Source organism: Silene latifolia, chromosome 9, assembly GCF_048544455.1.
Source record: "Silene latifolia isolate original U9 population chromosome 9, ASM4854445v1, whole genome shotgun sequence".
Lineage (NCBI taxonomy): Eukaryota > Viridiplantae > Streptophyta > Magnoliopsida > Caryophyllales > Caryophyllaceae > Silene > Silene latifolia.
The window spans coordinates 173,022,857-173,042,924 of NC_133534.1; the positions used below are offsets into that span (position 1 = coordinate 173,022,857).

Below are 20,068 nucleotides of genomic sequence, written 5' to 3' on the forward strand. Positions count from 1 at the left end.
GATGTCGACATTTGTCGTTTGAGTTATTATTAACTCACCTTGTACATTGTTATATCCAAACGGGTTGTAGAGACAATTGAACCCCGTTAAAGTGAACATGGATTAACATTGTTTTTGCCCATAGTTACTTGTATGAGGTGACGTCTCGAAGTGACTAGAGTGTGATGCGATTGATGGCAAGTTCAAGTGCCATAGAGTCATGTGAGATGACTAATAGATCACATAGGCAGACTGTTAGGAACATTTTGTCGGGCCTAATGACCGCTTATAGAGTTCTGGCAAATTTATATAGCCTGGTCGTGGCGAGAGCTACTATAGTATTCAAATGAGTCGATTCTTTTGACTAAAGACTATTCTCCTAAGATGGCTCAGTTTCAGATTAACTTTGATTTGTGTTACTACGACCTTCGTAAATGGGGTGAAATGGGCATATTTTGGGTTATGATGGCTGTGGCTAGTCAAAGGGAATGAGTGCGATAGGAATTGTCCACCCCTAGTCAGGGTTATAACAATATCTCAGGGCCACTCGAGGAGTAATGAACTGGAAATGCGTGGCCACGCTCGGAAGGTATCCAGAGTGGATAAATCCGGTCAATCAGTTATTCTCCAGATCGAGGAAACCACTCTCGATATGATCACTTGCAAGTACGACCTGAAAGACACCTTGCATTGAGTGGGAGATAGTAATAGGACAAGAGAATTGGTGACGCACACTTGTCGAGGACAAGTGGGAGATTGTTGGAATATGTGTCCTCCGACAATAATGGGATCACGACTGTTGATCATGATGATCACATGTTTAAATCTCATTATAAAGAATACAATTGGGAAGTAATTTTGTTATCACAACTGGTCAACATATATCGGTAATGATTAGGTGACTAGAGTTTGACATTACTGTCGTGTGACGGTGGTGATCGATTGACCCCTAGGTCATACCTATAGGGCAACACTCTTAATTGATTATTTAATTAATCGTATAATGTTACGAGTTAATTAAATTACTTGAAAATTGACGGACGATTTTGGAAGTATAATTTACTTATCAAATTGAAATGTGATTAAATGAGATACGGTCTGAGTAATTGAATTGTATCATTACTCGGATGAAATTAGTGTTTAAAGAAACAATCGAAATTGAATGAATTATTATAAATACAATGTGTTGTGATTTATAAATGGTAAAAATATTTTGGCACAAGTAATTATGATATTACTAAGACGATTTTTGTATATGACGTATTTTTATTAATACGTTGATTTTTAATATGTTAAAAATACATAACAAATTTATGTCACATATGACATGTGACATATTGACAATTGACAAAAATAATATGGACTCCATATTATGTAAAGTGCCGAAAAATTGAAGGAGTATTAAGCTAATTAATTGTTTTATTTAGTGGTAAACACAATGATTAAAAAGCAAGCCTAGCCATGCAAGCCTATTGTTCCTTGTGAAGAACAATTTCTCCATGCATTGGCTCTCCTAAAGCCTCTCCTCTTACACGGTTTTGAGAAGCAAAACCCATCATTGTTTTTCCTATAATTTTACCTAATAATATACTAAGTGTAGTGTATTGTTATTCATTCAACTTATCATCCAAAATATATAGTTCTAGTGAGAAGAAAAATCATCTCTTCTTCTCTCTTAAAAACCGAAATATTCAAGTGTTAAATAATATTTTGGTTCAATTTTCTACCTTGATTAATATTATACTAGTATTTGTAATATTAATTAAATTAAGAGAAAGCCTTGGGTATAAAGCTTAGGGAGAGATCCTACACTTGGATCTTGTTCTTCCATAAGGAAAAGCTCAAGAACAAGAGAGAAAGGTGATCTCTCTTGTGCCCATTTAACCGAAATCATCAAAGTAAGGACATGATTTCTCCTCTATTTTATTATTGTTTGCATGCATAAAATCCGTTTTAATTTTATGACAAATTAATTTAGACATATATGAGTATGTTAGTTTGTATATGAATCTACATTTCCTTCAAAATTTGACAAGCTTTAAAGGATTCTCAAAATTCCTAACTATCTCCCTGTAACGGTCTCGAAAAGGACTTAGGGTGTATGAAATGTGAAAGGCTAAGTGAGGGTGCTAGCTGACCAGCTTCATCGACGTCTTGATTCTCTACTGTAACTTGATTCTATATAGACTTCAGGAGTATTCTGTTTAGCATTTGATTTCAGGCTTGTTCTTGATTCACACTCAGATTCTGGGTCTAGAATATATCTCGGATTTTGCTCAGATTTTTTATTCAGTTTTTTTGAAGATAATTTTGACTTTGGATATTAATTTTAACTTGCTTGATTGAGCCTTCTCTTTTGACTCTTTCGTCTTGGATATTGATCTTGGTCATTTCTCTTGATTGAGCCTTTGTCTCTGATCATGGCTCGTATCGTCTTGGACTTGCTTGCTACCATGGATTTGGGTCAGACTAGCACCTTTGGTGTGAAATGGGTTGGTATTTAGTAACACGGGTTGTTTATCGTGGGGAATGGGCTTGCCTTCCGTCATGGATCGTTAATAAGGGAGATGGTATGGATTTGTCCTAGAATCTCTTGAGATAGGCTCGTCCTAAACTAGGGTTATATTGTGGTTTCTATTGCCAGACATGGAATAGGTAAGAAAATGGACACGGAGTTTCAGGTCCTCTACAAATTGGAATGGAACATCATTTAAGTGCACTCACATCGACTTGGAACGTGTGGTTGTGGTTCATTTGTAAAATGTCTCAAATCAATTCTTGTTGTCACAGGAGAAGGATAAAAGATAATATAGGATAGAATATGTGGAGTGAAAAGTGTATTTTTATTGAAATGAGTAATGAATGTACTTAACATAGACTCGAAAAGACATGTGACTCGTGGGACAGCCCCCAGATTGTCATTCAAAATGGAAATGGACACAGAGAAAGATACTAGAACAAATATGAGATAGAAAGCCTAAGACTCGGACTCGGACCCGGACTTTGATGCGATCTTAGACCTAGACTCGTAATCATCGGCCCACGCTTGAATATTTACTCTTCCAGCAACTGGCTTCGGCATCTGGCTTTGAGCATTCATCCATTTGAGCACCACGTCCTCATCATTGGGAACACTGAAAGGATAATAGTCAAGAAAAGTTTCCTGATAAGTTGCATATCCATGAGGATCGTCTAAGCTACCTTGTGGGTTAAAGGTTGAGAGGGACAACCTCCCGCTTTCGATCTTATCCTGAATGACGTTTTTTAATTTGTAACATTTCTCTGTATCATGCCCTTTGCCTCTATGGTATTTGCAGTAGGCATTCTCATCCCAGAATTTGGATTTCTTTTCTGGATCTGGTGTAGGACCGATAGGCTTCAACATTCGTTATTCCATGAGTCTCTGAAAGGCATCGGCGTATCTAATACCAATATTGGTAAATTTCCTAGGAGGTGTGCCCTTATTTTCGGAAGCTTTTGTAAATGACCTTGGAGGGTTGTTAGGAATAGATCGTTCACTAGTTACTTTCTCCTTAAGACTGTCAAGTTGAGGGTTTGTCTGGATATTTTTCATCTTAAGAGGTTGGGCATCAAGCTTCTTACCCATTTCGGCGAACTGGTTTTCAATGTTAGAAAGCCGAGAGTTTAGGCTATCAATAGCTCCCTCTATTTTGGAAAATTTATTGTCAAAGGCCCTGGAAAGCATGAGCATTCCATTTTGGATATCTTCGTCTTCGAGGACATTGATTTCTTTGTCATCATAACGATCGAGGAGATGAGAACAATCCAGGAATGATTCTTCATCATGCTTAATGATATTGGACCCAAGAGGGTCGGTCTTCTTGGATTTCTTGGTGGAAGGTGGCACAGGAAGCTTGCGATCCTCGGTCATATCCTGAATAATATGCTTTAGACAAAAGCATTCCTCCGTATCGTGTCCCCTACCTTGATGGTACTGACAATATGAATCGCCCTTCCATCTAGGGAATATCTTTTCAGGGTCTGGGGTTGGACCAATTGGATGAAGTTTTCTTTGGGAAATCAGTCTTTGTAGAGCTACTTCATATGTGGTTCCGAGGTCATAGAATTCCCTATGAGCTCGTCTCGCCCTTCTGGGTGGAGTTTGCAAGAGGTTGACTCCCTTTTTTTCATTGGCCTTCTTAGATGGGTGAGTCGTGTTGAAGCTATGCCCTGGCCTTAGGGTATGAGAAGATGGTAAAGGTTTCATCATATCTATCTTCTTTTCCATATTGATGACACGAGCGCTCAAGTCTTCGATGGTGGCCTGAAGCTTAATGATTGCAGCACTTAGTCCCTTGACGTCGACAGATAAACGTTCTTGAACACTTTCATTGGAAATTGCAGAATTCCTACCGAGAAGAAAATGATGCGCATTACAACTTGATTTGACATGGGATCACGCATACTAGAGCAACAAACAAAGGACATACAACGAGACGCGATGACTAGACTCTTGATTTGTGAATCCAGGAGATGTCGTGAGTGACCTCTCGTGTTTGGACTCATGGTGTTTGACCTTGACCTTTAGACCCGAGTACAGAGTGACATTTATGGTTGAACTTATTGACGGTATTGGCGACACGTGTTGATTCTAATTCGTGTGTTTAAGACAGACTTGACTCGAGGTTCGGGTAGGTGTGTCCCAAACGTGTACTAGGAGAATTCGAGAAACGGATATGGGAATGACTCGATGTGTTAGCCTCGAGTGTGTGAGTCGAGGTGTGGAAATGTTTAGCTCATAATTGAATTGGGGTAGGGAGTCCAAAATGACGACGTGACGCCTTAGGACTTGACTTGAATTTTGAAAAGACCCAAAATGTAAAGGAAGACGGGTTTATGACTCGACAGAGTTCTGACTAGGACATAGTTGGTTTGAATTTTGACTCTAACTTAGCCCAATTGAATTTACATATTTACATTTACACGATTCGAAAATATTTTGATTAAAACGTTTTTGGTTTTTTTTTGGACTTTTTTTTTCGGACCTTTTTTTTCGTTTTTGTTTTTGTATTTGGTTTTGAAATGGGTTTTAGGCCCGAATTTTGACTTGACATTTGGACAGAGTTTCGGCTTATTTTGCGCTGTTTTGAAAATCTTTACATTTTGAAAAGAATTTTATTTTACAAAATTTCGTCATGGTTTTGTTTATAAAATGGTGATCACATATGATACAAGCATTTATACAGGCATTATAACGGGATGCTGAGTGCATTTAAAAGGGTTTTGGTTTAAAGGGTGGGTTGCTATACCGAACAATCAAACTCGAAGTTTGTGGAGAGGCTCGTACCAAACAAGAGTAAGGCCGATTCCTAGTCCATTTCCTCAAGTAGTGAAAGTCCTTGATACAAACAAGAGTAAGCATCATGGTATGGATGACGTCAATCGCTATCCATCCTTAGGCCTAAATAAGAATTAGGACCGTTTAGACGGGACGATTGGTCGAATGGGTTGGGTTGGGCCTAGGAAGGCCGAATGAAACGATCTAGGAAGACCGAGTTATGAAAACCGACAATTGTCTTGTACAAACTATTCCCTAACCTTGTTCAAGTTTCACCCTTTTGGCTACACGTAAGTGTATTATCCCCAGCGGAGTCGCCAAACTATGGACATGGGCCACGGGGGCGCTTGGGAAACAAGCATTTGCATTTGTGGAGTCGCCACCAATTTTTATGGGACATTGGAACCGTTTGAATACCTCGTGTCATGTCAAGACACAAAGTAGAGACATGAACACCAAGAACTCGTTACCTTTAGCATTCTATGTCTAGAATGACTCTCGTGGATGCCAATGAACACGGATGTTCACAGAGATCTGGAGTAAGGGGTGAGGGTACGTATTAGGAAGCTCTTTTGATCGAACACCTAATCCCGTCCGCCTCGATAGCGGCCTCTACTAATGATTAGGGAAGTTATTCATACTCAATATATCGTCGATTATATGCATGCAATACAACATCCAAGTTTTGATCCTAGCATGTGAAAATTAGACTAAGTCGGTGAACAATTAATTTAACATACAAATAAGTCAATGTAGGGATTTAGATTTATTACATGTGAAGGTATACAAGCAATACAAGAAATATAATAAATACAATAAAGAAAATTACAATAATGAAAATTACAATAATTACAATGGGATTAAACGATTTATGTCGAAAATACATTTAAAACGGATAATTTTAGAAAAGAAAGAATAAATGAATAAACGAACAGAAATTAAGGCGATAATACGAATAGTAGTTAATTAATACGTAAACTAATTAAACTAGGTCAAGGCAGAACGGGAGTTCAGAGACAGAAGTCAGCCTGGAACAGGCGCAGCAGGGACTACGCCCTCTGGAAGAGGCGCAGCAGTTGTTGCGTCTGTTCCAAGGGTGAGTTCTGGCTGCGAAGCCGGAACTGCAAATCGTTAATATTAATTGATGATTTTAAGGATTGATTATGATATTTAACTCGGATAAAGGTGATTTAATACATTAATTACATATGAATGAGTCATAAAAGCAATAAAACACGGATGACACGGACGCAAACGAATTAATTACATGAATGCGAGATTGATTAGTGACATAGGTGAACTAAACAAAATTAATTAGGTTAAATTAAAGATGAGTTGATGATGAATATGATAATAAACAGATGCTGTTTTAGCAGGATTTTCCCTGAACGGGTCCGGCTTAATAAGAGAGTGATTTGGGTATCTAGTTCTATAGGCTTTGAATATTTAGATAAGTAAGAAAGAATGACTAAGTATAAAGAACAGAGTTTGTATTATTTTGATAAACTGAGTACAATCTTGCGTGTGTGATTAAATAATCAGGAATAGAAATGAGGGATAAAGTGTAAATCACTGACTGATTATGAATCCCTTTACAATTATTAGATTCTGCTATTTATAGTTCTACAAATGCTACCGTTGCCTTTTTCTTCAACGTCTTTCTCCATTATAGGAGTCTTTGCTTGGGATTAATAGGGCATGCTCCCTATTTACTCGCTTGACCCGTTCCAATCTCAACCAATTCATAGCCTTTCCTCTTATTTCCGTCCAAATTCATAGATTATATAGTTTTAAGTTTGGACTTGGTCTTCCTTGAGAATAGGGCACGGTTATTTGACTTATACAATTATATTTCTTGTTTATCTTCTTAATCCACCGCTTTCAACACTCGCCAAGCTATTCCATACCGACCAGGCAGGCTCTTCTTCCGAGGATTTAGTGGCCTCGCTTGTTATAATATTTCTCAACGACTAGATAACGATTAGATTTGTCCGGTCCTCGTTTTAATCAATCGGCTTTGTTAAGTCGGGCCAGGTTATGGTCGGACCAGGCTAAACGGGCCTAAAAATTGCCCCTTGACATTTTACCCGTCTTTGGATCCGGCCAGGGGTGAGATGTCAACTTTACCGGTTAAACAATAAGAAGAGTCATATTTATTCATGACTCTTAGACTCCTACTTACCGCGTTGAACACCGCAACGGCTAAATGACATCATCTTGTGACAGTTTTGCAATTCCTAGGTTTTTCATGCCGTTATTCATCTCCTATAAATACGGTATTTAGGGCAAGGTTATTTTTCACCAAATTTCCTCCACTTTCTTTCTTTGAATATTCCTCTGAAATTCTTCCAAATTCTTCTAAAATTCTTCCCTTCTTCTCGCAATCCTGTTCGCTATTTTGTATTTTCTCAACAATTTCAATCATAATAAATCAAACACTTAGAAATATGGGAGCCAAAAACGTCCCCGCATCCCAGAGAGAGCTGCTGCTGCTGTTGAGCCTGAACACACAGACATCCAAGAGGAGGAGGTAAGGGAAATTGACCCTCCCGCTCGTCTTTGTGGCTTTCAAGTATCGGGATTCTGTTTTTTTGCTCTTCAATCTCTGGATTCTTCTTTCCCTGAGGAGAATTTACTAAAAACAAACTATGACAAGATTCTAAGGGAGAAGAAAATAATTACTGAATCTACTGAGGTATGGATCCCTGAGTCTTGTCCGGTCAGGGCTAACTGGGTATCACCTGGCTGGTTCTGTATTTTTGAATGGGCGTTCAAAGCAGGCTGTAAGTTACCTTTTACTCCCTTGATGATTGATACCATTTGTGCTATGGAGGTGTCACCTTTTCAGATTATGCCAATGGTTTGGAAGCTTGTCCATTCTATTGAAAATTTATGTGCTAAACATAATCTTGTAATTACTATTAATGATATCAAGGCAGTTTATCATATGAAAAATCATGTTGATGGTCGCTTTAATTTGAGAATAAAATCGAAAATGTCTCCATTAATTACTAACCTGGATTCTGGAGATGATAAGAATTGGGCAAAGACTTTCCTGTTTGTCCGGACTGAGACTTTGGGATCAGGCTTTGATTATTTGAGATATCCTCCGTTGGAGAGTGGTAGGTTCCTTGTACTTTTTCATTTTGCAATATATATTATATGAAATTAATGGATTCTGATTCTTACCTGTGTAACTTTGACGGTTTTTGCAGCTCCTGATTGGAGTTGTGATCCCCTTGATGAGGAGGCTGTTTCCAGGATAGAAGCTTTCCTTGCTATTCCTGAGGAGGAGAGGACCTGGCCAACTAGTTTGGGTAGGGAGTTGTTGCCCCGGTATATGAAGACCAAGCTGACTGGGGTCAGAGTACCCAAAGGCAAGCCTAGTTCTACTGCTCTTTCCTGTACGTCTTCTGTATGCTTTTATGTTGGCCGTTATCTTCCTGTCGTTCTTTGCTTGATATTCACGTATATTTTTTATATATTCAGTATTTAGGTCTTCTGCTAGGCTGGCCAGCTTTTCTGCAAAGGATTTAAAGGCTGGGGTGGCTAGGATTGCTGAACAGTCCAAGAGCCAGGAGGCTAGTGGGAGCGACAAAACGCTTGATATCCTGGTTTCTGAGATTCAGCCTCTTCAAGATCTTCCCAGGGTAATTTCACCGGAGATTGTCCAGGCTCAGAAAAGAAAGAGGGAAGATGATATCTTGGCAGAGGAGGAAGGAGAGAAACAGCCTATCCCGGCTCAGCCAATCAGGAGTATAAGGCAAGTGCCTGCTAGGATTGATGACATGGATGATGCCCGGGCTCGGATAGATGAGTTTTCTGCAAAGATGAGCGACCAGCTATTGTCTGCTAGTACCCTTGAGTCGTCTACCAGGGTGGTTTCTATTCTGACTTCTCTTGTAACAAGGGCTGCTGAACTTGCTTCCCAGGCTAGGGAGGTTAGTTGTAAAGGGATATTTTTAATTGTTTATGTGCTTTTTGTTTTACCTTGTATTTGGCTAATTGATTTCGTATGTATGTAGGGGTTGGATGCGGTCACTCTTGCTTGTCGGCTTAGGGATGCCCAAGCCAGGGTTTCTAGTTTGGAGGAAAAACTGGATAAACTTAACCGTGACTGCACACATCCGGGGTAATGAAGTAGTACTCCAATCTCGATTGGCGACAATTGAGGAGTCAACCAGGGTACATTATAGTTTGTGAGGTGGTCTGCGAAAAATGCTTGAGAAGGCTGTCAGGCTGGAGTTGGAGGCCGAGAAGCGAGCAATGCGGGATCGTTGAGAAAGAATGAGGAGCTTGTTGCTTGAAAAGGAATTGGTGGAGGCGAGGTTGGTGATCTTTGCTCAATACTTCTTCGGGAAAGGCCGGGTTGATGCTATGAGAGATCCGAGAATCTGACCGGGCTAATGGAATCCGGACCGGGATGAGATGGCTTTGGACACTCGGTATCCGATTTGGCCGAGTATGGGTCAAGAAGAAGAAGTGGATTCTCCTCCTTCCAAGGCAAAGTCAGGTGATCAGGAAATGGTGGATGGTTGTGAGTCGGTTACTGGCTCAAAAATAGCTTAGTTTTTTCTTTTGGGTTTTGGTCTATCCAGGGGGAATGTCCCTGGAATGAATATTTATCAATTTTTAATTTTGGCCCATCCAGGGGGAATGTCCCTGGAATGGATGGTTATTAGGTAGGACCAATTATTTTGGGTGAATAAATATTTGGTCTTTGTTTTGTTTCTTTTTATGTTTTGACAAGGTGCTTTTGTGATGTTGGACATGTCTTGGATCTGGCGATTATTCGACCGGATCGAGCGATTTTTGTCTTGGATCTGCGATTTAATGTGTTATGGGTGGGGTTGTTGCACATGCGGAGGGCTTATGTCCCTTGCCTGTCTGGAGGGCTTATGACCCATTTATGTCATACAGTCTAGGAATAGATTTTCCAGGTTTGTATGTTATGTTGAGCTTGTGGGTTAATATCCGTATACTACCCCTTAAATTGCAGGACTATAACGTAAAATTTACATGCAATTTATAGTCATAAAGCGATAAAACAATAGAAACGATAAGTGTATAGAAATCAACCTCGGGTCCTTTTAATTGCGGCGTAAAGATCAGAAATCTAAGCAGATTCCCTCCTAATCGTTGCACCCAAGACTTGGTCCGAGATATGCCCTTGTGCTAGAACAGTGTTCTCCGATTGCCTTGCAATATAGGGAGAACTGTTGTGAGTTTTGTCGAGATGTGAGATCTCAGTTTCTACAGAGAAGAATGCTCTTTCGAAACCCTAATTTTCTCTCAAATGATGATTTTGTTTAACAGAAGGAGGAGGTCTCCTTTTGTTCTCCTATTCGGCCGAGAACCGTGACCCACACAGGGAAGTGGGCTTCCACTTCCTCTTGGTTTTAACTCGAGGTCCGGTTCGTTAATTACTAAAATGTATATGACGGGTTTGTATTATAAACTGTTATCGGTTATCGGAAATTAAGGCATCAGCTAATAATACGGGTTAGCTGAATTATTAATACGTGTCCGACAAAACAGTATTGTATAATTATTTTAATATACATTTAATTAAATATAAATCACGTATATTTAATTTTACGAATTAACTGGTTAATTCGCCTTAGCCCATGATATTTAATCCGTATTAAATATAATATCTCAACATCACGTATTTGACTAATTACTTAGTCAAATAACTCGGACTAACTGGTTAGTCAATTTTGGCATCTACATGACAGTATTTTCATACCGTCACATCTCTCGAACGTATCCTATAGGTGTGACTTTTAGGGACCAGTTGATCACCGCCATCTGTATGACAATAACGTCAAACTTATCTAGCAAGCCAACCGTTATTGATAAACGTGGATCAACTGATAATAATACCAAAGTATGCCCTTTGATCCTTTTAGAGGTTTATAAGTCCTTGCACTAACTGTTAAGGACACCAACCCCAACAAGCTCCCACTTGTCCGTACAAGTGTATGTGCAATGACGTTATCCGCACTAACTGGAGGACACAAGCTCCAACAAACTCCCACTTGTCCGAACAAGTGTAGGTGCGATAACCGATTCTCATATTCATTTAAAATCTCTCCCACTCAATGTAAAACAATTTGCGATCCTGGATCCACAAAGGTCGTATTTTACAATCGATCTGTATCTAGAGTGGTTTCCCCGACTAGAGAGTAACTTAACGATAAACGAATCCGTATCCGAGCATGGCCATGCATTTCGATTCTGACTCCTCGAGTGGCCCTGAGAAATATCGAGTACCCGATAAAGGCTGAATATTTCCTTCAACTCGACTCCTTCCGATCTAAGCACGAAGATGAAATGACCCAGAAAAAATCTACTTGGCCCCCTGTTACGGATGACCGTGAGAAAGAAACCAAAGTCACCCAAAATCTGCCGTAGTCTCAAGAGACAGTCGATAGTCAAAGAATCGACTCTTAGGATCACCATGGAAGTCCTATCCACGACCGGGCAACGAATGTTATAAAACATTTAGGACTCCACGTCGATGTCACAATTGTGTCCTACGAAATATCCGTATAAATCGCCTCTCGTGATTGGTCACCAACTTTGTTGACTTATGGCTCGTTGAACCCACCATCAACCAACGTCACGAATAATAATTGCCGAGTTATCACTCATGTGGGCAATTAAGGACTAACAAGATATGATGTTTGTTCAGTTCACTTTGTGGTGTTCAAAATTGTCGTACAATTCCACATGAAAAACAAAATATATATATAAAATATCAAAACGATGATGTCGTATAGAGTACAAAGGAGAATGAATCTGATCCATAAAAGAGTACTACAACTCAGGAACACGTTTGATTCCCATGGAATTTACGTGCCCTTCATGCTTATCTTGTCGTAATGCTTTAGTGAGAGGATCTGCTATGTTATCATCTGTAGCAATCTTTTCTATCACTACTATCTTTTGCTCCACGTAATCCCGGATTAGATGAGCTTTCCGTTGTACATGTCTAGACTTGTTGCTAGACTTTGGCTCCTTAGCTTGGAAGATGGCACCACTATTGTCGCAATAGATGGTGATCGGGTCATTCGAACTAGGCACTACAGAGAGCCCATGTAAGAATTGACGCATCCATATCGCTTCCTTTGTTGCTTCAGACGCGGCATAGTACTCGGACTCAGTCGTAGAATCTGCTGTAACAGTTTGTTTCGAACTCTTCCAGCTGACTGCAGCGCCATTAAGAGTAAAAACGAATCCTGACTGAGATTTCGAGTCATCACGATCCGTTTGGAAGCTAGCATCTGCGTAACCGGTTGCGCATAGCTTTTGTTCGCCTCCATAAGTCAAAGCCCAATCTTTAGTCCTCCGTAGGTACTTAAGAATGTTCTTGACAGCCAACCAATGTGGTTCACCTGGTTCTTTGTTGGAATCGACTTGTCATACTCAATGCATATGCCACGTCCGGACGTGTGCATATCATGGCATACATGATTGATCCTATTGCCGAAGCATAAGGAATCCGTGTCATGCGCTCTTTCTCTTCCGGTGTCTCTGGTGCACGAGACTTGCTCAAATGCACCCACGGGGACATGGGAAGGAACCCCTTCTTGGAGTTAGTCATGCTTTGAATCTCTCTAGGACTTTGTCTATGTAAGACTCCCGATCGAGAGATAACATCCGTCGTGATCTATCTCGATAGATACGGATGCCTAGAATTCTTTGTGCCTCTCCCAGATCTTTCATCCGGAAATGGTTTTTCAACCATACTTTCACCGAAGTTAAGAGAGGTATGTCATTCCCAATCAGGAGTATGTCGTCAACATACAATATTAGGAAGACAATCTTGCTCCCACTCGACTTGATATATAGACATGGTTCCTCGACCGATCGAGTAAATCCATTGTCTTTTATCACTTGGTCGAAGCGATGATTCCAACTCCTTGATGCTTGCTTAAGTCCATAAATGGAACGCTTAAGCTTGCACACTTTCTTAGGATGTACTGGATCGATGAAACCTTCGGGTTGTACCATGTACAACTCTTCCTCCAAAAAACCGTTTAAGAAGGCGGTTTTCACATCCATTTGCCAAATTTCATAGTCATGAAAAGCGGCGATCGCTAAGATAATCCGAATGGAATGCAGCATAACTACGGGTGCAAAAATCTCATCGTAGTGCAAACCTGGCACTTGGGTGAAACCTTTTGCAACTAGTCGTGCTTTGTAGATATCTTGCTGACCTTCCACAGAATGCTTTATCTTGTAAAGCCATTTGCATTGAAGGGGACGAACCTTAGCAGGTAAGTCAACAAGATCCCACACGTTGTTCTCATACATGGAGTCCATTTCGGATTGCATGGCCTCAAGCCATAGCTTTGAGTCAGAACTGGTCATGGCACCTTTATAGGTTGCGGGTTCACTACTCGTTAAGAGTAGAACGTCATCTATGTCATGTTCCTCGACCATACCGATGTATCTGTCCGGAGGAATAGAGACTCTTCCCGACCTCCTAGGTTCCTCAGGAATATTCACCGCAGCCGGGATTGAAGGAATTGGTTCCTCCAATAGTTGCTCGGTATTTGGTTCTGGAATCTCCGACAGGTCGAAGGTTCTATCACTCTTTGCATTCTCGAGAAATTCCTTCTCTAAGAATGTCGCACTAGCCGCAACAAAAACGCGTTGTTCGGTTGGCGAATAAAAGTAATGACCACGTGATCCTTTAGGATAACCTATAAAGTATGTCTTGACCGATCGCGGGCCGAGCTTATCTTCGTGTCTCCACTTGACATAAGCCTCGCAGCCCCAAACCCGTATAAAGGACAAGTTAGGGACCGTTCCCTTCCATAGTTCATATGGAGTCTTGTCAACAGACTTTAGACGGACTTCGGTTAAGTATTAGAGCGGTGACATAAGAGCATAACCCCATAATGAATCGGGTAAAACCGTGTGACTCATCATGGATCGAACCATATCAAGTAGTGTTCGATTTCTCCGTTCGGATACACCGTTCACCGAGGTGTTCCAGGTGGAGTCAACTGTAGGGCAATCCCACGATCCTTCGGTGTGTTGATCAAACTCGTGAGAAAGATACTCGCCACCACGATCCGAACGCAGTGTTTTAATCTTTCTACCTAATAGGTTCTGCACCCTATTTTGGTATTCCTTGAATTTCTCAAAGGATTCACTTTTGTGCTTCATTAAATAGACATAGCCATATCTACTCAAATCGTCCGTGAAAGTGATGAAATACCTATAGCCTTCTCGTGCGGTGATTGACATAGGACCACATACATCCGTGTGTATGAGCCCTAATAGGTCAGCAGCGCGCATTCCAACACCTTTGAAGGAAATCCGAGTCATCTTACCGATGAGACATGATTCACACGTGCCAAATGATTGAAAATCAAAGGCCGAGATAGCTCCATGTTTGATGAGCTGTTTTACGCGTTTCTCATTAATGTGTCCCATACGGCAGTGCCATAGATACGTTTGATCTTTGTCACCAACCTTTAACTTTTTATTCATTACGTGTAATATTTCATTGGTCTGATCTAAAACATAAATTCCATTCATGGAAACTGCCTTGCCGTAAATCATATCGTGTAATGAGAAAATGCAAGCATTGTTTTCTATTACAAATGAAAAACCAAGTTTATCAAGCGCAGAAACAGAAATAATGTTTTTAGAAAGACTGGGTACATAATAGCAATCATATAATGATAACTCAAATCCGCTAGGAAGCTGGATCACATATGTCCCCTTGGAGATGGCGGCTACTCTTGCTCCATTCCCGACACGCAGTCCACCTCACCCTTTACGAGGGGTTCGATGTTTCGAGCCCCCGCACATGATTACAGAGATGAGAACCACAACCAGTATCAAGTACCCAAGTTCCGTAACTTGCGTGGTTAATCTCAATCATATGAATAAAAGTAGAAGAGAGAGAAGACATACCAACAGGTTTAACACGACCTGCCTTTAAGTCCTCATGATAAACAGGACATGTGCGTCTCCAATGCCCGGTCTTGTGGCAATGATGGCATTCCATGTTATCACTCTTGCTCTTTGTCATGCCCGATGAGTTACTCGACTCACCAGGACCACTCTTCCCCGAACCCGACTTCTTGAACTTCGCCTTACCTCTCTTTGTTAGGTTTGCCGGAGCTTTGCCCTTACCTTTCCCTTTGTTTGACACAACGAGGACATCCTGTTTCGAACTCCCGCCGCACTTCATGTCCTTCTCGGTGCATGTACGAGGAGGGAGTGCCATTCATGGGGAGTTTTCTTCAAATCATTCATATAGTAATTCGCTCTGAATTGCGAATAACCATCGTGGAGTGAATGAAGAATACGGTCGATAACAATATTCTCGCTGATGTTACGATTAAAGGTCTCCGGTTTTTCGACATTCTCAATCATGCTGAGAATGTGTGGGCTAACCGGTTGGCCCTTCCGGAGTCTCGCATCAAAGAAGCGAGTGGTATGCTCATAGGTCACGATTCTCGGTGCTTTCGAGAATTCCTTAGTGAGCGTGGTGAAAATCTTGTTTGCACCTTGGGCTATGAAGCGTTTCTGCAAATTGGGTTCCATTGCAAAAATGAGCACGTTTTTAATCGCACCCGCTTCCATGACGAAATCGTTATAAGTAGCGATCTCGTTAGCTCCAGCCGTGGGAACTGGGTGTGGCGGCATGGGCTCAAGTAGATATTTGAGCTTTCGTCGGCCAGCGCAAAGCATTCCGTAATCTTTGCCTCCCGATCCGCGAAGTTGGATCCATCATTCTTCGATCGAGTAGACCGATTCATCCGATTCATGAAGATCCTAAGCCAGGACTCACGGTCCAATGTGGCACTTGGCATTGGGTTATCACTTGAACCACCATTTGATGTTAAGCGTTTTAAAACGTGATCTACACTGAAAAAGAAAGAAAAACAAAACGAAATAAGCAACTCATCGAGGTGATTTAAGTCTATTTTAAAATTCATTTTAAACATGTAGACTCTTGCACTTGCATAATTGATCTCCCTCAAGAATGATACAAGTGATCCCAAGACTCAATTTCGGTAAATTGATAAGCCAACTGTTTAGCTAATTCTTCGTAAGAACTCTTGGTCGATAGATTTCCGTAAATCCTATCTATAGTCCACTATGATCACAGGATCGTACGAGTGACCATAGTGTTGAGATAAAATAGGTCAATCGGTTCCAACTTACCCGACGTAGAAGGGGTCATAGTATGCCTACCGACGAAGAAGGGACTCATTGGAGTTTGACCTATAAAGACCGTTCTCAATTTTTGTTTATACGAGGAAGATCCCATCAACTAAATTATAATTCATTTTTAAGTGAACGAATAACTAGCGTCTGTCGTGAATGAATTTATTTGGATGATGGCTTAAAACGTGTGACATGAGAATGTCAATGAAAACTAACTCGTGACCTCTATATGTGTCAGTTTTCATGCAATAAATTAGGTGGTTTGGTTTTTAGGCGGAATATGATGCAAATTATCGTTGCGAAAAATAAATAAATGAATGCAAAAACGTAAATAAAAAAGTCCTAGTGTGGCCTATCCTAGTAAAAGAACATAATACAACTTTGGAATCCACCGTTGGACCCGAAAAGCTTGTCTTGATGTTCCATCTTGATCCAAGTAGCGGGAGTGAGCATCCGGTCTCCATCTTTGGTCTTCTCAAAAATTACAATTAAAATTACAAATATAAACCTATTTACATTCTAATTAAAACTGTAATTACAAGTGAAAAATCCAAAACGGAGATACAAGATCTCAAAATACAACCAAGACCGTGTTCCATCATTACGGTAACACGTTCTACTAAGGCCACACTAAGTTACAATCGCTTGTAAAATTAAATACGTAATAAAAAGGCATTCACGGCATTCAACAAAACGATAAATAAAAATGCATCAACTAAAACAAATTCATTCGTGACATAATTCTGTAATTATGTTAAATTTATCCAAACCACCTTTTAATGATTAAAATTAGTGTGATAAAACCGCTTCTATCATTTAATTTTAATCTATTATAATCCGTCATTTTAAAAACACTTTAAAACAACTATATGGTACGTGAGTGAACCGATTCACTATTAAGCGAGTGTACTATATCCGGATAAAGTACATATTAAAGCCAAAGGAAAATTTAAATCAAAAGAAACAAATTTTCAAAGTCATTAAAGACGAAATCCCTCGATCCAGGGACATAAGTGCTCGATCGAGGGACAGGAGCTCGATCGATCAATCGCAAGTTGATCGAGAGGAATGCTAATCGGAGGTGCTCGATCGACTAAACGGTGGTCGATCGAGTACCTATATCAAGAACACTACTCGATCGAGTACGAGGACAACTCGATCGAGCGGAGGGGTTTTGAAAACAGGTCGATCGAGTACAAAGAAGGACTCGATCGAGCAAAAGGTTTTGAGATGAAGTCGATCGAGTACAACAGGGGACTCGATCGATCAAAAACAAGACAAAAACAAAGACTCGATCGAGTAGAAATACGCTCGATCGAATACAAAAGTGGCTGAAAACCTCTGGAAAAACCAAAACCCTCGTGAAAACTGATTTTCGAGACAAAATCAATTGAAATTTCGATCAAAACGCATCAAAACAAATTTGATAATTGATAAAACATGACATATTGTTATAATCTCTGTATAAAACAACAATATGCATAAAACCAAATCGAGAAAGATTATAAAACCGTGTAATACATGACACGGTTTCAACAAAACAAAACGAAAAAGATGAAATTGCCGTGTAATACATGACACGGTTTCAAGCAAATTCTGCGTGTATATCTTTGGGCACGGGTTTTAAAGCACAAAAACATCGAGAGCAACCGTGTAAACAAGACACGGTTCCCAAAGCAACCATAAAAAAACGCAGCAAATTTAAAAAAAATTCTGCCGAGTGAAAAATAGGCTGCCAAGACAAATTTTTAGCCAAAACAAAATCGTTTCAAGATCGTTTTATGAAAAACACATGAAAAATTCACGTGGCCTCGCTCTGATACCACTTGTGGGTTAATATCCGTATACTACCCCTTAAATTGCAGGACTATAACGTAAAATTTACATGCAATTTATAGTCATAAAGCGATAAAACAATAGAAACGATAAGTGTATAGAAATCAACCTCGGGTCCTTTTAATTGCGGCGTAAAGATCGAAATCTAAGCGATTCCCTCCCTAATCGTTGCACCCAAGACTTGGTCCGAGATATGCCCTTGTGCTAGAACAGTGTTCTCCGATTGCCTTGCAATATAGGGAGAACTGTTGTGAGTTTTGTCGAGATGTGAGATCTCAGTTTCTACAGAGAAGAATGCTCTTTCGAAACCCTAATTTTCTCTCAAATGATGATTTTGTTTAACAGAAGGAGGAGGTCTCCTTTTGTTCTCCTATTCGGCCGAGAACCGTGACCCACACAGGGAAGTGGGCTTCCACTTCCTCTTGGTTTTAACTCGAGGTCCGGTTCGTTAATTACTAAAATGTATATGACGGGTTTGTATTATAAACTGTTATCGGTTATCGGAAATTAAGGCATCAGCTAATAATACGGGTTAGCTGAATTATTAATACGTGTCCGACAAAACAGTATTGTATAATTATTTTAATATACATTTAATTAAATATAAATCACGTATATTTAATTTCACGAATTAACTGGTTAATTCGCCTTAGCCCATGATATTTAATCCGTATTAAATATAATATCTCAACATCACGTATTTGACTAATTACTTAGTCAAATAACTCGACTAACTGTTAGTCAATTTTGGCATCTACATGAAAGTATTTTCATACCGTCACATCTCTCGAACGTATCCTATAGGTGTGACTTTTAGGGACCAGTTGATCACCGCCATCTGTATGACAATAACGTCAAACTTATCTAGCAAGCCAACCGTTATTGATAAACGTGGATCAACTGATAATAATACCAAAGTATGCCCTTTGATCCTTTTAGAGGTTTATAAGTCCTTGCACTAACTGTTAAGGACACCAACCCCAACAGAGCTCAATATTTAAAGGCCTGTTTTGTAACTGAATTTTGGATATCAGTTGGATATTTGGTGGGGGTGGCCCCCAATCTTTAAGATTTGTTTTAAATAAGATGCAATATGTAAAACAAGTGTTGGAGATTTCACTAAGTAAATATGAGAACATAGATAAGTACTTGGGCACATAATTTGAAGAAATCATATATGGCATTTATTCATATAACTGCAAGTATCATACATGTAGTTTTCAGGCAAGAAGTGTTTAAAGTAAAAAGTTATACCTGGATTGTGCGATATATTCTACATGTGAAATAGTTTTAAATGTGCAATATTCCAGGCTCTTGGGATCATTTCGCCGTCCAGTGGTCTCAATCTATAAGCTCCCTGGCCGACTATTTAATCAATCGATAGGGGCCTTCCCAGGTTGGGGCCAATTTGCCAGCATTCTTTTCTTTTGTGTTTTGGAAGACTTTCCTGAGGACAAGATCTCCTACCCTCAATACTCTGGCTTTGACAGTCTTGTTGTAGCTTCCCGCTACTCTTTGCTGATATGCTGCTAATCTAATGCTTGCTGCATCTCTTAGCTCTTCTGTTAAGTCCAGGCTATCCTCCATTAGAGGTATATTGTTTGTTGTTGTGTTCAGGCTACATCTGGCTGATGGGATATCCACCTCAGCCAGGATTACTGCTTCACATCCATAGACCAAGGAGTAGGGGGTTTGGCCAGTGGATGTTTTAGGCGTGGTTCGGTCAGCCCAAAGGACCAGGGGGAGCTCTTC

The 20,068-nt window shown here is 40.1% G+C and overlaps 1 protein-coding gene across 1 annotated transcript; it reads left to right on the top strand.

Annotated features, from left to right (window-relative positions):
- The first annotated feature begins 8,441 nt into the window (after positions 1-8,441).
- Positions 8,442-9,414, top strand: LOC141601904 (uncharacterized). Its single transcript, XM_074422211.1, has 3 exons — positions 8,442-8,682; positions 8,768-9,219; positions 9,304-9,414. The coding sequence occupies exons 1-3, from the start codon at positions 8,619-8,621 to the stop codon at positions 9,412-9,414; spliced, it is 627 nt and encodes a 208-aa protein (XP_074278312.1). The 5' UTR covers positions 8,442-8,618.
- Positions 9,415-20,068: the final 10,654 nt, after the last annotated feature.